We start from the raw sequence: 20,743 nt of genomic DNA on the forward strand, positions 1-20,743 counted from the left end.
AACTAGGGGCATTCCCATTCTCCACTATGCTTGAAAATGTTAAAAAAACAAATTAAGCATATTTTAGTGTAAATTAGTAATGAAAATCTCGATATATATAATAGATAGGAATATAAGGAGGAGGCTGCGAATATGTTAAAGAATGGAGGAAGATAATGATGAGCGTCGAGTGCGTTTCATCATTTTCCTTGCTAGCTAGCTAGCTTACCTAAAGCTAATTATTTGATAGAAAGAGATCGATCAAAGTCTCAAAGACATTTTTTTAAAGAAAATATTAGTGAGATTAAATTTTTTAAATTAAATTTGTAAACTAAATGATGTGTTTATTGATAATTGTATTATTATTTAAATATTGATTAACGTGTTTAATTTTTTATTGTTGACACATCATTTGATTTACAAATTTGAGTTAAAATTTTGATTTCTTTATCATGGGAAGATATGTTTTGTTATAAACCAAACCCTAAAAAAGTTTTCCAAAAAAAAAAAAAAACCCTAAAAAAGTTAACTTTCGTAGTGTGTGTTGGGTACGTATGTGCATGCGCGCACATGCTAGACAGAGAATCTTTCCTTGATATCCAAACAAATGCATGGCAGAATTGCTTTGCGATACAGTTGCTGCAGCAATTAGAAGATTTCTTACTTGCTGACTGGAACAAATAATAATTAGGTTAGCTAGGTTACTGAAGTGTCTTGGAGGTACTTCAATATTACCAGGAAAACAAGCCCCGGTGCAGCAGTACTCCAAAATCAATTTTCACTTTCTAGGCTAGAAATTGATGTATGTGTGCGTGAATAATAGGTGTCACTAGACAGTCTTGCATAGTCTAAAGAGAGATTTTTTATGTCATCGGTTATACACAATCACGTTTATATTTCTTAATACAATTATGTACATGTTTCTTTCATCACGTTATTATTAAATAGTTTAGTCGACTCCAATGAAATATTTTTGAATATCACTGATTGTTTACAATTATGTGCCGATCTCTCTCAATACTTGATCACTTTAATAAACAAGAGAAACATGTGTAATTGTACATTTAAACAAGTAATTAAATACATTTGTTCTCATCATGACAATTCACTTCTCTTCCTCCATGAAGGCTCAATTTTGAATACTCTTGGGCTAGCTGGCCTGAAAGTTTCATTTCATACAGTTTTTAGAATTTAAGTCCATTCTTTACGGATTTGGATCCTTTCATGAGCCAATGGAGATGATCCTTCTGATCAAGCATTGTGGACCGTTGGATTTTCATCCAACAGTTATAATTATTATAACTTTAAAGAGATCATCTGTTTGTAGCCGTTGGATAAAAATCCAACGGTCCACAATGCTTGATCAGAATGATCCTCTCCATTGACTTAGGAAAGGATCCAAATCCATTTTTTACACCGCAATGTGCCAATGTTGTTCGTTAGGCGATGTGACCAATACTTTCCTAACCAATCATTCCCAAAGTACATAAAAATCTTGGTTATATGGTCTCAACCCAAGCACTATGGTTTGAAGAAGTGACCAAATATAGATGTGATGCTGAAATATCCCCACTCTTTTGATTGATCAGACATCAGAACGGCAAATCTGTCACGAACACTTTGGTGACAATTTCAACACATATAATGCCTCTTTTTGGAAGATTCTTGTTTGTAATTTCAGAATTTTGACATATTTTGTGCGATCTGCATATCCAAATTTGGAGTGGTGGAGGGGACTGCCTTGTGTTTTGTTCCTATAGCTAACTCCTTAAGTTTGGGAAGAATCCACCGACACTGTAGTTTGAACGTGAGCATAACGCATTATCACCTTAATCCAAGGGTTATTCAGTTATTGACACCGAGAGTTGACTCACCTAGTTGATTTTACCTAAAATTCGAATATGAATTTAAATAATAAAACATAGAAAGAAACCATACTGGTTCCAAAATATTCATAAACTTGTATAATCAGAAAATCATAAAAATCATAAACCTAATACAAATGAACAGGAAATAAAATCCTAATATATATTGTAACTTTTATAAAATTATAACCAGAATAAGAAACCAAATTCAAAATCTTGTCAAACATCACGATAAAAAGAAAGGATTTTATCACAACAAAACTAAAAAAAATAATCACTTTAAAAGTAAAAAATACAATTCAAATCACCTGCAAAATTTTCATAAATTGTTTTCTTTTTCAGTTACAACAGTTTAGGGTAACAAATTTTGAGGTGAAATTGGGAAGAGAATTGGATAGATTTTTAAATTTAGGTAGAGCCAATTGTCAGTTGGCACTATTGGCTCTGATCCAACCATGTAAACCTGTCAACGAGTCAGTATCCAATTGGTCCAATTGGACATGCAAAACGACCTAACAAAACCCCCACTATAAATCTCCACTCGCTTCTCACTTCCCTTCACACTTTGTATTCCCCTTCTCCACAGAAACTCAAAACAAAAAAGAAGAAGAAAAAATGGCTAAATATATTATCACCTTCTTCACCATAGCTCTGCTCCTCAGTTTTCAACTCACAGCCTTCGCTGCTCGTCCAGTCCCTGCTGCTTTCACCAACAACGCTCTCAAAACCCAACACCAAGTAAGTTGTTTTAATTGTTTTAATTTCAGGCGTCCTCTAATAACCATTTCATTTTGTTTTTGTTTCACCTTTTCGAAAAGATTGTGGTTTTCTAAAAACCAAAAAGTGAAATGGTAATCAAACGCATTCTAAATTTACTAAATCTACTATTCTTTCATTAAGTTTGGTATCTTAATATTGTTTTGTTTTGTTTATGTTGTAATTTGTTGAATAAAAATATGTGAACAGGACATAGACGCGGAGATCGTTGCAGCGGAGGAAGGCGGGAGCTGCGAAGGTGTAGAGGAGGAGGAGTGCCTGATGAGGAGGACATTGGCGGCTCATGTGGATTACATATATACACAGAAGCACAAGCCTTGAATTCGTGCAACCAATTAAAATTATCTCTCTTTGTTTCGTCTTTTTAAAAAGCCATGCAATAATAAAGCATCCATATGTTATACTAAATAATATCATACAAGCTTATTTGGTCAACTCAATCTTTGTTTTCGAAAGACAATGGATTTAATTAGGATTAATTAGTTTGTCTTTATAATATTTCTTGTCTTTTATGGGATTTGGCTTCATGTTCCTCTCGTACTTTTAAATTTTTCTAATCAAATTTGGATGACACATCTGCTGGGCATATGAGAGTTAAGATTTCTACAAATTGCTATGAGAGCGTAACTCATTATATATGATAGTTTGATAACTTGTTCTATTTGTAATTTGGCTCACTTAATACTCTACCGCCCACGCTATTGTCAATAATAGTAACAAAAATAAACAAATCATGTGTTTGGCAACAAGAAATTTGTTGCCATTTTGCTAATAAAAGTAAAACGCCACGACAAGTCATGAACTTCTGGTATGAACAGTGTGGACTTTGGTGCAGGATTTCTTAGTTATCCATGGTTTGTGTTGATGTAATATGTTGTCAGAGTTATTTTTGGTACTCTAAAAAAAATATTCCATAATATTTTCTAATAAAAGAATTTATAGAAAAAATATAAGTGCAGCACTAATGTGCAAATATCCATTCTCTATCTAATTTAACAAAATAAAATATTTGCTGTCCTCATCTGTAAAGGATGCCGATGGAAAACTAAGGCAGCTTTGTGGAGAAAAGTCAATATGATACTACTATAGATACCCGTTCACACTTTCGTTTTCTCATTTTGTGATATTTCATTGCATCCGTTCATTGATTCTCATTTAACTTATTCAATCCAACAAAAAAGAAAAAAGAAAAAAAGAGAAGTGTATAAATCATTTTCTTGTAGAACACTGCTCGCAATCATGCACCACATATTTGGTCAACTATCGTCAATGAAAGCAACTGCTAACACCCGTATTCATAACCCATGATTAAATTGTGGTGATTAAAAGTCGGAAACACAATATTAGCAGAGTGTCAAACACGTCGGCTGTGTTGAATAAAGAATTGATGTGTCATTATCCTGTGGAAGTCCAAACTTAAAACGAGCTTTTGCTGCGACTGCTTTTGGGAATTCCAGATTATGAAATGCAATTTTAACAACCCACCAGTTGACATCAGAATTCCATCTTTGTACGTGTGCATGCATCTTGTCTGACCTCACAAAGATGATAAGTCCGTAATCGATCCGTAATCTTCTCGTCGGCATTTAGATCTCAAGAAGTTCTTGAGTGTCATCGGTTGTATATAGTTATGCTTTTATCTCTCTTATGAGTTATGACGGAACTAATTTGACGAATCAATGGAATAGTAAGCATCATTAGCACCAAACCTTTGCAATGGTGGGAGTGTTTGATCCACTTACCAAATGAAATATGAAATTTCAATTGGATGGCACAGTCCAATTGCGCTAAAAATTGCATTTATGTGCCATTAAGGTTACTGGTGAACTCCGCCCTTCCTCTTTTGGCAACAGATTGATGACTGCCTCATTCATCCATTTCCTATAACTCACTTTCGCCGGAGACACTAAATCAAGTCCCCGTCCCTAAGACGGCGTCATCGTGCATCCTTTTTTTTCCCGAAAACGCTAAATTGGGTACAGCTATAGTACCAACTGAGTTCTTAAGTAAAAACATGTTGGAAATAATCGCTAGAGCATACATAGTGATACCCAGTGCCACCAACTCTCTCAATTTCCAGATTTAAACAGATGAACAGCTAGCACAATGTAATGAATGGCCACTGCATAACAATTCTACGGGTAGTAACTAACAAAACGCGAGTGATAGTTACTACAGAAACATTCATTGCACACATAGGATAAATCAATCAAATTCCCCCGGCCCCCGCATATCTTAAATTGCATCTCCAAACTTCTTATTACAACGTTGAATTGCAACTGCTAGAAAGCCTAACCAGAATACAAAAGAACGAATTATCTCAGCTGACAAAAGAAGGCATCAGAAATGGTAACCTCCTTCGAAAGTTGCCTCCGCTCTCGGAGAACAGTTCACAACTAACCAACATGAACCAAAACAGTCAGAGAAAACCAGAATCTGCTGGTACAGGTTTTTATCACCATACCTTAATGAGACCAAATCAGAATCGTGCAGCAAACTCTTGCAAATGCGGCAACGAGATCCGTGTGCTACTAATCGCTACTTTTCTTCCATATTGAAATTATTGTGGTTTAGGTTTTTTCTACCTAAACAAATCAAGAACTAGGTAAATATCATGAATGTTTAAACAGTAGAATCATTGATGGTCTATTTCGATTTAACTTTAACAACCCAAAGCATGATTCCTCTAGATCGAAAGTAGGGATGTTCTAAACCTCAAGATCCCACCAAAATTCAGATATGTATAGTTGCATTCACTCAAGGATTATAAATTTAATAATTAAAGAACAGAACAGGAATAAAAGTTCCTGAATTTAAAGCATGCGTCACAATGAATCATGAACCTCCTTTTCCCCATTTGAATTAAGTAACAAAGTTATACACACATAACCTTCCTCAAAAGGGAGCCGTATCTAACTGATAGGAGCTTCTTACAAGGGAGGGATAAGCCCATCAAATTAAGCAGTCAAGAGAACTCTTGAACCACCCAGGACGTATAAATGCAAAGCAAGACATACAGTAACTATAACTGAAGACTTCCCGCTGAAGTATCTGATGACTTGCAATCCCCTGTCTGCAACCTCCCCATGAAGTGCACTAAGGCTTCTTTTCAAGCCATCTAATAGCGTCCACAACATAAACTCAACGAGAGATCGCACCGTCTCAAACGTCACCCTCCCCGTCACATCCAGAACAAACTTCCTATTGCTCGGCACAGCCAATGTAGATGAAACCTTCCTAACCCACCCACTACTATGAATAACATCCGACGAACTCTCCACCTTCCCCTGCTTTGGAGATACCTCTCGCTGCAAGCACTCATCCGTAGTTCCACTTGGACCTTCACTCTGATCAACAATTGGACATGCATGCGAATTCGAGCTTGAACTCGAACTGGAACTCGTCAAAACCTGGTGAGATGTCCTCACAACTGTTTCCACAGCACCATTACAAACAGAAACTAGAACATCCCTCACTTTGTTCTGGTGCTTGGGATTGGTCAACCCATCAAACATATCTTCATAAACGTTGATATCTTTCGTTTTGTCAAGGTAAACCGCAACAGCAGTGCTTACAAAAACCTGAATGCAACTTGCTATGAGATCCTTACTTCTGTCACAGCAAATCACATTAACCCATGTAGGCACATCCGATGAACTTGATTTCGATACACTTGAATTCTCACCCAATTGCTCATCGGAGTAAAATCCCAGAACCAAATTCTTAGCAAAGCTTCCAACCACAACCGAAACAAACCCGGTTCCAGCTGTAGAGAAAACCTTCTCCAAAACCCTATCCGAAAAGCTCGAACTCCCCATACCCTTCTCCGATTCACTCTCATTCTTCATCTCCAATCTACACCCTCGAATCATCCCAACCGTCATAGCCTCTGTAACCCTACTCAGTGACACAGAGAACTCTTCCGACCTAGCAATCTTCGAAATCTGCTTCAAACTTTGGGGCATTTCTTCCGAATCGGATAGCAGAAACTCCTTCAAGTCCTTGGAAACAACCCCGATCGTCTCGGCCGAATCGGAGACAATCTCGGCCATAGAGATTAGGGCTCCAACGAGCTTCAGGCATCTCCTCCGCTTCCTGGCCACAGAGGGCAAATTGTAAACCCTATAAGCTCCATAGCCGGAGACCCCAAGAGCTGCGAGTATCAGAAGCCATCGCCTTCTTCTCCGAGAGAAATTCAAGCCCTTCGCGACGAGCCCAAGTTCCATTGGAGCTCGAATAACAAAGGGAAGCTGTAAAGCTTTGGCCTTTAAAGTGCTGTTGGGAAATGAACTGACAATTTAACGAATTGGGTACTGAAAATCGATTGCTTTGTGTCGATGAATTTCTAGGGTTCTGGAGTTGCAAATCCCAATGAATTGGAAAGACCAGATATTAATTGGGGGAATTCAATGAGGAGGGCGATGAGAATACGAACCTTTGCGACTTTGAAACTGTCAATTGGCGGGAGGAGAGAGAGAGAGAGAGAGAGGAGACGGCGGGCGTTGCAGTGACGGAGGAGAGAAAGCGGGACGCCCCCGCCAGAAATATTTTATTGTGTTAAATAAATGACACATGCACTGACTGGATACAATACCCGCGTTATTTAAATATCCCGTTGACCATATTTTTGGGCCACATTCTTTTTCTTTTTAATGCGAGATGTTTTTTTATGAGATTGTTAAAGTGAAGGAAATTTTCATGTGAAATTTTGATATATTCTGATGATCTAAATTTTTCGTAATTTTGCGTATAACTTCTATTAAAATTGTTCTTGAATTCTAAATGACTATTCAAATTTGATCAACACGAATTTCTTCAAACTCTCTTGTGCGACAAAAAAAATATTACTAAATCTGAATACAAAAACATATACTAAATTGTAAAGCCAACAACAAAACTAAAAAAAAAGTTAATAAAAAAAAACATTGATTTGAACGGCTTATACAAAACAGAATGACATAACGGAGATGTAATAGTCTTGGCATTAGCAAATATCATTTGAACCGTCTGATCATGATTCACATGCTGACATTGCCTCCCAAACCCTTTTCATGAGCAAAGCATCTCAACGCAGTAGCAACAACAAAGACCAGCCAAACTGGAACCATAAAAATAATGAACCAAATGTCACTCCTAGAACCCTTAAAAATCCTTAAAAGTTATGAATCCTTAGTTAACGACGTTGTTCTATCCCACATTTCGTCGCATGATTTGTTTGGAACGTCTTGTCCTAATTTACATTTTTTAATATTTAAAAACACTGTATAATGTGATATAGAAATGGAGATACAGAGCTAATTACCATGCTTTCAAACAACCAAAATTGGATTTTGATTACGACGGCGGCGGTGGAGGCTGATACATTACTTGAGGCGGCGGAGGAGGCTGAGGATACCCCTGCGCCGGATAGCCTGGTGCTGGATACCCCGGTGGAGGATAATCACCATAACCTATATACAACCCATACGATTCATCTCAATTTAAAAGAAAAAAACACCCACAGCACAAACATAACAAATTAAATCATAAAACTCTTTTAATATATATATACATATATATATATATTCATGTGAACTTATATGGTAAGGACACTTTGATTTTAGCTCATTCAGATTTCATGCCGTCATACATGCACTGTAATAACGAATACGTGCTATTTACTTTAATTGTTTTTAAAAAAAATTGGGATTGTTTTCTTGAAATGACTTCAATTAAAATGCATGGTCATTATTATAGAATCAGATTCTCTTCAGCTAATTTTCTTTTTTCATTATGCTTTTCAACTATAATTTATTTTTGCAATTGGATTCTCTTATCTTAATTTTTCAACTTAAAACGCTTCTATTTTTTTCGCTCTAATTCGAAATTGGATGCCGTTTGTGTCTATGTGCTCGTGAGATCGAGATCTATCCGTCTATTCTAAAATCACATCAAAAAACCAGCATAAAATTTAATATGATCAAAATGCCCTTAAAATCGTTTTCCTTCATCTATAAAATACATAAATAATAAATTCTAAAATAAGATATCATAATACCTCATTTCGAGGTACTAAAAAAGTCAAAATTTTAATAACAGCGCATCCAATAAAGGTAAAAGAAAATTTTAGATTCATTGAAGGGTAATGTTAGGAAGACAAAATTTGTTAACTAAATGATGTGTCACCAATAGGAATGAGCACGTTTATCAATGTAATAAATCAATCATCAACTTCTATATAACATAGTCATATAGGAAAGATCTCCCAGATCTTATTAGATGGATGCTACTTCTAGTTTACACAATCACACTTATAATTAAATATTGTTTACAAGGTTTTTTATTTATTTTATTTTATTTTTTTACTTTCTATTACAAGCAATTATATATACTACTCTAAGCTATGTTAAGGGGATGTGAATGGTTTGAACAAGAGACACAACAAATTAACATGCTTGCTAAGGTATACGTTATAGTGTCATAAGTGTTTCTTCGTAGGTCCGCCCATGAATTTGATCAATCATCTTCTTGCTTTGTGAGAGGAAAACCCTAACTACCAAGGTGATTCCCCACTTGCCAGTTAAATGAATTATCTTTCACCCTCTGGCATGTGACTAGAGATGCCACACAATAGGTATATACATGAGATTTATTTTTCACTACCTCTTCATTTTAAATGAAATTATCATAACTTATTGCTTAATCGCTTCAATCTAACACGTTTGAGACTATTGCTAAAAGAGCTAAAAATATGGTCTGGTAACTAAAAACACATTTGATTACGTTTGAAAAAAAAACTTAGAAGTACTTAAAAATTTATGGAGGTGTTCGTAGTGCATAAAGAAAACTAAAGGCTATTAAATTATTAACAATCGAGCCATAGTTATTTGTAACAATTTGAAAAATAAGAAAGAAAAAAATAACGTTAGGAAGACTAGATTTATAAATTAAATGATGTGTCACAAATAAAAAATAAACATGTTAATCAAATAATCTAATAGTTAACTTGCATGTCTTTTAGTTTATAAAATTAAGTCTTAGCATTAATTCATTTGAAAAATAAGAAAAATAGACCATTAAAAATAAAAGAAAACCAAAGGTTACGAAATTTAGTTGGTAAGTTTTGTTCGTAATTGAGGAAATTAATTGGAACCTTGGTTTAATAAAGCGTTCTCTGTCCGAACTAAAAGTCAATGAGACGCCACGTGGCAACTTATTAGGAGCTGCCAACTGACGATGCTAGAAGGTGTCAGTGACGTCAAATAGTAGTTGTGATTTTAAATTCAAAATTATTATTAGAATTGCGCGCTCTTTCGACTTCCCTCCTCTCTCTCTCTCCGCCACACCTCTTTACTTACTCAAAGCTTCTCTTACACGACTCAACGGCTACTCTCTCTCTCTCTCTCCTCCCTCCCTCCCTCCCTCCCTCCCTCCGGTTAAAGCTTCAAGCTTCTAGTTTTCGGTTTTCCTCTGCTGAAAGCTCCAAAAGCTTCATCATTTTCCCCTGATATTGTTGTGAGTCTGCGTTTTTTCATATATTCTTTCTTGAAAAAAGATAGATTTTATTTATTAATTTTATGCTTTTGAAGAAATTTGTAGCGAAATCGGTTGAGGTGATGGGGGTTGGGATTTGCTTTGTTTTCTGAGCCATTTCTTCCCTGTGTTCTAAACTTCTAATTCGTTGTTTGGTTTTGATTTCGGCTTCACTGGCGCATTTCGTGGTTTTTCGGTGTAGGTTTTCATTTTGCAAAATCTCAAGGCCAAGCATATATTATGATGATGGCTTCCAGAACTCCCGGAACGCCAAGAGCTAAGAAGGAGAAGATTGTTGTTTTAGTGTGTTTGAGGCCTCTAAGCAAAAGGGAGGAACTCGCAAAAGAACAAGTTTCGTGGGATTGCCTCGGCGATAACACCATTATTTATAAACCCCCGCCTCACGAACGTTCCGCTCAATCCGCCTCGTTTACATTTGGTGTGTAAAAACATCTAATTGTTCCCTTATCTTTGATGATTCTTATTGTACGTTTGTTATGATTGATTGTGTAGATTATTGATCACTGATTACCTGTTTTGTAGATAAAGTTTTCGGTCCTGGTTCAACCGAAGCAGTATATGAGGAAGGAGTGAGAAATGTTGCCTTGTCTTCTCTGATGGGAATTAACGGTAGTGATTATCGCTCAAATCATGTCATGTTTTTCCATCTAAATCTCTACTCGCATTGAATGGTCGTTTACGTTCTCTTGTTCGCAGCAACTATATTTGCTTATGGACAAAGTGGCAGTGGCAAGACATACACAATGAAAGGAATAATGGAAAAAGCTGTCGATGATATCTACAACCATATAACGAATGTAAGCTCCCGAAAAACCTTTTGTTGATAGTTCTATAATTTTTTTCGTTTATTGGTTCATGCCTTGGTATATGTCTTGGTCTGTTCTTCACCAAGAATTGCAGTTTTCTGCTGCTGTTTCTGCAGTTTGATTTACTAAGCAGGTGTTGCTCTGTTTGTTTGCAGACTCCAGAGAGGGAGTTTGGAATAAAAATTTCGGGACTTGAGATATACAATGAGAATGTCCGCGACTTGTTGAATACAGAATCTGTTGGCAATTTAAAGCTTCTAGATGATCCAGAGGTATTGCTTTGTAAAATTACCATAATCTTCGGTGAACTAATTAATCCTCCTTTGACTTCTCATTCAAGTTCTAGTGTTTTCTTTAATGTAGAAAGGAATCGTGGTTGAGAAATTGGTGGAGGAAGCTGCAAGCAGTCATCACCATCTGAGAAGTTTAATCGGAATTTGCGAGGGTGATTCAGTGGAGCCCTTCACTTGAGTTAGCTTCGTATTCTCTCAAAGTTTTTTCATTAGCAATTAGTTAATCAACTTGTTTTTGTGCAGCTCAAAGAGAAGTTGGTGAAACTGCTCTAAATGATAACAGTTCACGGTCTCATCAATTAATAAGGCTGGTCAGTTCCTTAATCTCTCTCGATCATAACATCTTTGATGTTTTCTAATCAAGTACTTTTCTTCTTCTGATGACTAACTAATATTGTCTTTCTGTACAGACAATTGAAAGTACAGTCCGTGAAAGTTTAGACTGCAGGACGTCTTTCGTTGCAAGCCTGGTAAATCTAAAATAAGAAACAGAAGTTTCACTTGAGTTGGATTCTTGGTTAACAGCTAAAAACTGCAATCTGAATGATCTGCAGAATTTTGTAGACCTAGCTGGAAGCGAAAGAGCTCCAGAGACGCATGCAGACGGTGTTAGGCTAAGGGAAGGCTGCCATATTAACCTTAGTTTGATGACACTTACTAACGTTATCAGAAAGCTCAGGTCAGAATCTATATAGCAGGACAGAAGGACCATTTCAAAGTTTCAAGTATGAGATTACTTGATAGATATATCTGATATATAGTCAATTTGGTTGCTCACTCTTCGAATTGATGATTATCAGTGCTGGAAAATTAAGTGGTCATATACCTTACCGAGACTCAAAGCTCACTCGCATATTGCAACATTCCCTTGGAGGAAATGCTCGCACTGCCATCATATGTACCTTGAGTCCAGCACTGAGCCACGCTGAACAATCTCGAAACACTCTCTTCTTTGCTACACAGGCAAAGGAGGTAACAAATGATGCCAGCGTGAACACGGTATCACTTATCTGCTTATCACCTTTTTTTCAGTTTTCCCTTCTAGAATACAGAAGCTATTAATCCATTTGTTTCAAAAAAAAAAATTTGCTAGGTTGTATCAGACAAGCAGCTAGTGAAACACTTGCAAAAGCAAGTAGCTAAGCTGGAAGCAGAGTTGTACACCCTTTATCCATTGAGGGAAAGAATTCAGCAGGTAAACATTCATATAACATCTGGCCGCTTGATATTTTATTTGATGTGTTTGTGTGAATGTATATGAATTTTTTTTTTAATTTAATTTTTCATAAAATATGATCCTCACTAGATGGAAATGGAAATGGAGGATTTGAGAAGTGAAAGAGATTTGGCTCAATCTCAAGCGGATGAGTTGCGCCATAAACTTGAGGTTCAGGTGAATCCCCAACTTGTGTTCGTTCTCCCTCTCGCTGTTCCCCAAGCCCTTGGTCTAACTTTCTCCTCTCCCCCGTATAAGCGTTAGTTTTAGATTTGTCATTAATTCTTGTTGTATGCCAACTTCAGAGTTTATATCCATTGGAATTACCTCATCTCTCTGTGGATAACTATCTCTCCTACACTGGTGTGCTACCAATATCATTTTATGCCAAGGAACTAGGAGATTGTGATACAGCAACAAATGCAAGGACCAAGCACTCCATTAGGCACTCGTCAACTCCTCCTTTCATGCCAAGACGTGAAGTTCTAAAACATGAAATCTCATCAGAGCAACTTTCGGAGGAACCAAGTCGAGCTCTAAAACTAGAAGTGCTTTACAAAAGCAAATTGGTGATTCCTCCTTGCATTCAAGATTTAGCTTTCAGGTGCTTGGAGGATTTATTTCGTCCTCAAATAAACTCTCTCTTACTTTCCACACAGGCAAAGGGTGAATCTAACATGGTACTACTTTTTTGCTCATCACGTTTTTCAGTTTGCATTTTTACTTACTCAGAATACAAACCTATTAATATATTTATTTCAAATACTTCGCTAGGTTGTTCCGGACAAGAAACTAGTCAAACGTTTGCAAATGGAAGTGCTCAGGCGGGAAACAGAGGTACCCACCGTGTCAAGGAAAGAAGATTTAAGAATTCAGAAGGTAAACCGTCCATACAAAGTCTTGCTTGATATTTTATATCGTGTCTGTAAATGTATATTATAGGAATATTTTATATTATGTTTTCCTAAATTTTTACTGTGTTCCAAATTCAGGTTTTAAACCAATTGGAATTACCTCATCCTTACGCAAAGAAACTTATCTTCTGCATCGGTGTGCTACCTGCAACATTTTATGCTGAGGAGCTAGGAGGCGGTGATAGGGCAAGAAATACAATGATCAGGCACTCCATGAGGCTCTCATCATTTGCTCCTTTTACGCTAAACCATGAAATTCTAAGACTTGAAGTCCTGCTGGCGCAACTTGGGGAGGGACCAAGTCGAGCTTTGGAAATAGTATTACAAAAGGAGGTAGCTATGCACGGACTAGAAAACCATGATAGGGCAAGAAATACAATGATCAGGCACCCCATGAGGCTCTCATCATTTGCTCCTTTCATGCTAAACCGTGAAATTCCAAAACTTGAAGTCCTGCTGGCGCAACTTGGGGAGGGACCAAGTCGGGCTTTGGAAATAGTATTACAAAAGGAGGTAGCCTGGCAGGGACTAGAAAACCAAGATGCAGGTGAAACTTTTTGTAACCTGCAAGCAGAGATAAAAGAAACGCATTATACCAGTTCTCGACCAAAAGAATTTGAAGTAGGAAGTTTTGTTCCTGTTAATAAAAATGAAATTCCTAGACTTCACTCACAGGGCAGCGCCATTGCAAATCTTGAAGAACAGTTTCCAAACGTGCAGTATTTTACAGACAAATTAGTGTCTCTCCCTTGCATTCAATTGTTGGCTTTGAGGTTCTTGGAGGATTTATTTTGTCCTCGTGAGGTTACTGGTGATGTTTTGGAACAAATTAAGAATGAGGTAATATAACTAGTCAAGCGTTTTATTTACTGCATTTTATTTAAATGATTCTTGAAACAATTAACTGTAATCATAATGTTCAAATGTTGTCAAGAAGATGAAACAGGACCCCTCTTGGTGTTTTGCAGCCTCTAATACATAACATAGTTCCATTGCTCGGATCTTGGCAAGAAGATGAAGCCGAAGATGATGGTGGCTTTCATCTTGAACCAGGAACATCAAATGCTGCTCCTCCAGATGTATCTGCTGTAGAATATGACTATATCAGTGAACATGTTTTTCATGTTAAAGTAGAACATCCTGCAGATAGATATGAGAAGAAGGCTATTTCTGATGAAGCCAAAGAGCTCATGGATTGTCATAGAGAGACAAGTGACAGCAGTGCATTCCATAATGGGAAGATTGATGTCTCCGTGGAAAATCGTGATTTCTTGGGCTTCCTATGTAGCAATGGTGGTCAGTTGCTGATTTGTAATACAAGTAATTGCCCTTTGGTATTTCATCAAAACTTCCAGTCTGACTTAATATGCTATAAGAAGGGTAAATATTACTGCCCCATCTGTTCATATTCTCTTGCTCATGAGAATAGGCTGGGTGAGATAGAAGAAAAGTTGAGAAGAAAGGCAGTGGCTTTTGAGGAAGTCTTCTCCGGCTGTTCTGATGGTTATATCGTTGATGAACAAGTGAATGCGCGAAATGAAAGTGGTTATGGTTGTGACGGTCAATTTGACGATGCTCAAGTTCATAACCAATTTGTCGCAGTGGAAGACAATGAGATCAAAGAAGGGACGGAGTTTGAGGTTGAAGATGAGAACAATGGTGGCAACAGTGTCAGTTGTAGAGGTGAAGGCACCAATGAAATAATTAGAGGAGGTTCTGGACACCGGTGCGTATCTGAACTTCTTGAGTTGCAACAGGATGAGGAAACTGCTGTCGAAGAAAGTTCAGACAAAAATGAAGAAGATGAAGATGGGAAAAGGGTGTCTGCGGAGAAAGAAGACGAAATTGAGAATGCAGAACTTATGCAACCAGAATCAATGGAAGTGCCCTCAAATACCATTTTTCTATCTGACACAGAGTCTCCTGTAGTGCATAAAAGAAGGGAAGACAATGAGATCAAAGAAGGGATGAAGTTTGAGGTTGAAGATGAGAACAATGACGGGGACAGTGTCAGTTGTAGAGGTGAAGGCACCAATAAAGTAATCAGAGGAGATTCAGGACACCCGTGCGTATCTGAACTGCTTGAGCTGCAACAGGATGAGGAAAGTGCTGTCGAAGAAAATTCAGACACAGATGAAGAAGATGAAGGTGGGAAAAGGGTGTTTGCGGAGAAGGAAAACGAAATTGAGAATGCAGAACTTATGCGATCAGAATCTCTGGAGATGCCCTCAAATACCATTGTTCTATCTGACACAGAGTCTCCTGTAGTGCATAAAAACCATGAAAAAGAGCCAAAGAGTTTTACCATCGTTCTGTCTGATTCCTCGGAATCTGATGCTTCAGATACTTCGTCTCCTTCCATGGAACCGGAAGTTTCAGATACTTGGTCTCCTCTACTGGGCGAGATACAGCCTAAACATAAAGCTCAAAAGACAAGAGAATCCGGAAATCAACCAACGAGGTGATTGGGGGTTAAGCTATCGATTTTGAGTTTATTTTGTGAACTTTTACATGCAGTTATCGATTGTTAATCAACTGTTTCTCCTAATATGCAGGTCAAACTTGCCACTGCCTAGAAGGAGGCGGCGTATGAGATTATACTGGACAAGAGAAGAAGAAGAAAAGTTGAAGGTATTTAATTATCTAAATTGAAGTAGTATCATGGATGTGTGATTTCATCCAGATTATATAAACCATCTTGTTGTTACGCTTCATTTCGAAATTCAAATTGTCGTTTCTATGATTTCTTTCATTTTCTTAAAACTTACAAATGCTTAAACTATCCATTTCCAATCAAGTTCTTGGAAATTTTCTATTTTGTAGTTGCGTCGGAATCTAACTGAAGTAACCTTATGGTCCAGGAGCTTGTGAACAGTTTTCCAACCACTGGAAAGAACCGATGCTGGAAGAAAATTTTGGAAAATGGTCGTGATGTATTTCACAAGGATCGAACTCCGAATGATCTGAGAAATAAATGGGGAAAGATGCGGGTGAAAGGTGCGGTTGATCACTTTTTAACTCTCCGAGAAAACATTTGTTCCATTCGAAAAATGAATTGAGGAAGGAGTTGCTTCGATCTCTATGACTATTTAATCACATTTACACATATATTTCTCTAAAACGAAGATGTTATATCGCTTTGGTGCAGGCAATGCTGAATTCTGACTTCTGAAAGCGGCGAACTGTACAGACCGTACTCAAACCTCGCTTCGTGACCATCGACATTCTTTGAGATTTTGGATCAAAGAATTTGACTTGATATGTATATTGACTTAGTAGCATTATGTAAAAATGTTTTTGCATCCTAAGAAACCTGTACATATCTCAGCATTTGCAAAAAGTATAGCAGCAGGCCATCAGTGACTCATACACCAGAAGGCTAGCCAGACATAAAACTAAAACTTGGATTACAAGAAACCGATGTGAATTACAACGATATGAGTTAAAAACCAAGACTGCATACGAACAAACTAATTACCATAAGGAGAAAATATCGAAATTTGCTCCAGATATATTGATAAGCCTGGTCTTAATCTTCTGTAGCTTTCGCTACGAGAAACCCTTGGCTGCCTCGTAACGAGAAACATAGTACAAGTTCATGAGGAGATGGTAAAATATATAACAAGAAAGACAAAATTGTTTGTATATTTTCTTTCTAAGACATTTCATGGATGAAATGACCACTTCTAACCTCTCTCTCTCTCTCTCTCTCTCAACTGTAATTACAATCCTATCACAACCAATCGAACATATACTTTTCAGTAAAGATTTGGACCACAAGAAATCAACATATCATGTACAATTTGGTATTAGAACAAACCAGAGGCTTGAGTCCCAGCGGGACTATTCAGCAGGACAATCAGCAAGCATTTACAAGAGTCCCAGCGCAGGACTATAGGACAGCATACTTCACAAGCGGTAGTGTCCTTGCCACTACCAGTTCATCCATGGACTTGAAGCTCCATCTTCTATTCAACGAGCCGAGCATGTGCCGATGGTTACCTCTCTTTCCTGGTGGTTTCTTATTTCCTTTGAGACAATCTTGAGTTTTGTGGATGTAAGGAAATCATCGTCCTCTAGATCACTGAAAGATATGTCGTCTTCATTGATCGCGTGAATAGCTGTTCCACTATACCCATCTAATTCTGAATCTTCCTCTGGCCAGTCATCATCGTCATCATTTTCGTAGATATTATCTAGCATCTTCGAGGATGGACCAACTGTTAGATTCTTTTCCTCACTCTTAATGATGGGCTTTTCTTCAATAACAGACTTATCAATAAATGCGATTTCATCACTCTCAACTGGGTGCTTCTCAGTCTCATAAGCCGTGGGGGACATTGTTGATTCACAAGGATATGTCCTTAGCATCTTGTCCTCATAATAAACACTACAGGATGAGACTGGAGCACAATCTTCATGTAGTATATTGGAATGGTCTTTTAAAAAAGAAGGGTTTCTTCCAAATTGATCATCTTCTAATGCAGTATAACAATGTAGCTCCTGCATCCACATTGCTCTGGCTTCCATTACCTGCGACCAATATGATATACTACATTAAATTTCTAATCAAACAAATAGTGCCATTTTTCTGGAACCATCTAGAATTCCTAAATCCTAACTTTATCCCAAACCGGGAAGATCACCTGCAACCTAAATAGACTATTGAAGTTGAACATCTAGAACTACGAAATTCCACCCCGGGACAACCCCATGGAGGAGTTCAAGCAGCTACTAGCATCCAATAACAACGAGGACTTGTGATATACAATCGAGCTGATCATGAATGGCATGAAGCAGCATTTCCATCATTACAATGCCACAAAGTGTAGTTACTAAGTTCAACTAATCCTTATAGTGTCAACTGATTCCACTTTAATATAACTTTAAATCTCAGGGTTTAAGTTGGAAGAAGAATCAAATTTAATCAATTAACTGGCAGACACTAATAGTAATAATACAAAGAGGGAAGCTTACTTGGGGTGTGGACAAGATCTCAGCGTCCTGCTTATTGAGCCTCGAATGCAGAAGAACAAAATAGACTTTCCAGAAGTAACTCTCGCTCATATGGCACGGACAGAGTTCAAATCTCAAAGCAGCTAATCTTGGCGCAAGATGTTCAATCACCGTAGCATGCTCTTGCTGGGCATCAGACATGTCAAAATCTAAAATAAGAAAGGTGTATCAATTAGACACCAATCCCAAAACTGCATACTTAGAAAAAGCAACAATCTTGATCAAGAAAATCGAAAAATAAAAAAACCTATGTTCAAGTATTCCCTCCATTCCTCCCCTCCCCGCCCCCCAACCAAATGTAATTTAACCCATCTTCCAACAATTTTACAATGCACTATCTCAAATTTCTGCGACTAATATCAACTGCATTGTGCATAAAATTAAAATCCATCACCGCAACGAGACAAGCTACGAACCATAAGCAACTCTACTGCCACAACCTTATGCATTGTACTACCAAAATCAAATGAATCTTCAATAACACATTGAAATTCGAAGATTAACCCAGCAATTTGAAGGATAATAATGCAATATACATTTGAACTGCACGAAATTTTCCACATTTCAAAAATTCGCCAATGAGATCTGAATCCTACATTGAAAAATACATACAGTATACAATTTCGTATACGTATTTCCATACATACCGCCCAAATCCTCCTCTTCGTCGAGAGGAAAGTCCAGCCACGTCTCCGGATGCATCGCGATGTTCCTCGCGAACGCCAGCACCTCCTCAGTGACCCCTACGGCGCAATCCTCCTCCTCTTCTCCTTCACCAAAATCCATCGCCAATTGATCGGGCGGTTCGGATCGACCGATGTCGGGAGGATCCGTTCGATTACTGGATGGCAATGAAGGGTACGGCGGGGGCGGTGGGGGCGGCGGCGGAGCGAGGAATGATGCGACCCCCCAGAATTGACGGGTCAGCGTCTGCTTGAATTCGTCCAAATCTTCCCTCACGCCTCGGGTCTGGTCGTCGTCTTCGTTCTCCTTATCTGAAGATTCAATTTCGCTTCTTCGAACGACGTCGTTGTCGGTGGTGGTTGGGATTGCTGATTCGTTGGGTACGACGTCGTTCTCGGCGTCGCCGTCCTCGTCGAGCCGGAGAGAGTCAGCGAGAGAGCGAGCGAGCCATGACATTTTTTTTTTTTTTTTTGGAGTGGAAGAAAAAAGTGACGGATTTGAAAAAAAAAAAAAAAAAAAATGAAGGAAATGGGACGTTCGAAAAAGGTTCGGGAAAGTGCGGGGAAGAGTTCCGGTGTGTTTTGAACTGCCGTCGTCGATGTTCGTGGAGCATATGGGATAGCGACACGTGTGCATGTTCCCGGGTGAAAACAACCGAATTATTTTGTCCGGCACGAGAAGATTTAGGTAGATCCGGATATGATTTATTCAATCATATGGAGCTCGAAAAGTGCCTAAGAACGACACGTCGTACGATTAGGACGAAATTATATTAAGAATGGTGTCTTAACGAAATACTCATAATACTGTTCACTTTTAACGTTAAAGATATTTTTATACTAAAATATCATTTCTGATATTATTCACTCACAACAACTTTTTATTCTTTTGATTAAAACTCAAAGCTTTTAAATCATTTTCATTAGTTTTTCTTATTAAGAATTTTCATGGGCAGTAGAAAGGTGAATGAAACTTTACTTTCCAAGCTTGAAGCCCATGAATTAAATGCATTTTGGGCTTAATGCAATAAAAGAGTTCCAACTTAAAAAACCCAAATACGACTTAAGTTCACTGTCTGTCACGAGGGATTCTGATGTTACAAGTTCACATAGCGTGCTATCTCGAGAAACTACTTTTATTTATATTTTTGTCAAACGATATATTTTGTTAAATTCGATGTTAGATTAGTCATCAACGGGGTTTGAACCATGTTGTCATGCAAAAACTCAATGCATTTTCATCACTATGGTAAATGGCCACTTGCAACGAAACTAATTCTATATTACAACTGAATTTTATGACTATAAAAGAGTATAATTGAATTTGCATATACATACCTAATGTTTATAATGCTATATAAAATAAATAAATAACAGATAATTGATGGGTCCAGACAGGGAAGTTGCTTGACAAAATAACAAAAAAGATGAAGGTATTGATGAGTTGCTTTGAGTAACATTTATTTTTCTTTATTTGAAAAAAAAAATGAGAAAAAAATGTTTTGTTTATCAAAAATAACAAATTTCGTTAAGTTCCAGTATGAGATGCCAAGTCATGAAAATGTTACAAGTTTCATCCCAAGTAAGTAAAAGTTACATAAGAAGTCCATATTATTTCAACAATTTGCTTGACCTTCGTCTCAATGTTGGTAGGTTGAGTT

General features: G+C 37.5%; 3 protein-coding genes across 3 annotated transcripts; 1 reads left to right on the plus strand and 2 right to left on the minus strand.

The window, feature by feature from the left end:
• The first annotated feature begins 2,397 nt into the window (after window positions 1–2,397).
• Window positions 2,398–3,161, plus strand: LOC137718466 (phytosulfokines-like). The gene is made up of 2 exons (XM_068458026.1): window positions 2,398–2,582; window positions 2,811–3,161. The coding sequence occupies exons 1-2, from the start codon at window positions 2,460–2,462 to the stop codon at window positions 2,940–2,942; spliced, it is 255 nt and encodes an 84-aa protein (XP_068314127.1). The 5' UTR covers window positions 2,398–2,459; the 3' UTR covers window positions 2,943–3,161.
• Window positions 3,162–5,331: 2,170 nt separating this feature from the next.
• Window positions 5,332–7,162, minus strand: LOC137708943 (protein PHLOEM PROTEIN 2-LIKE A10-like). The gene is made up of 2 exons (XM_068448104.1): window positions 7,057–7,162; window positions 5,332–6,896 (listed from the first exon to the last, which is right to left on the minus strand). The coding sequence occupies exon 2, from the start codon at window positions 6,845–6,847 to the stop codon at window positions 5,579–5,581; it is 1,269 nt and encodes a 422-aa protein (XP_068304205.1). The 5' UTR covers window positions 6,848–6,896; window positions 7,057–7,162; the 3' UTR covers window positions 5,332–5,578.
• Window positions 7,163–16,775: 9,613 nt separating this feature from the next.
• Window positions 16,776–19,604, minus strand: LOC137716967 (uncharacterized). Its single transcript, XM_068456303.1, has 3 exons — window positions 19,047–19,604; window positions 18,361–18,548; window positions 16,776–17,916 (listed from the first exon to the last, which is right to left on the minus strand). Exons 1-3 carry the CDS (start codon window positions 19,537–19,539, stop codon window positions 17,356–17,358), a joined length of 1,242 nt encoding a protein of 413 aa, XP_068312404.1. The 5' UTR covers window positions 19,540–19,604; the 3' UTR covers window positions 16,776–17,355.
• Window positions 19,605–20,743: the final 1,139 nt, after the last annotated feature.

Source organism: Pyrus communis, chromosome 1, assembly GCF_963583255.1.
Source record: "Pyrus communis chromosome 1, drPyrComm1.1, whole genome shotgun sequence".
NCBI classification, from domain to species: domain Eukaryota; kingdom Viridiplantae; phylum Streptophyta; class Magnoliopsida; order Rosales; family Rosaceae; genus Pyrus; species Pyrus communis.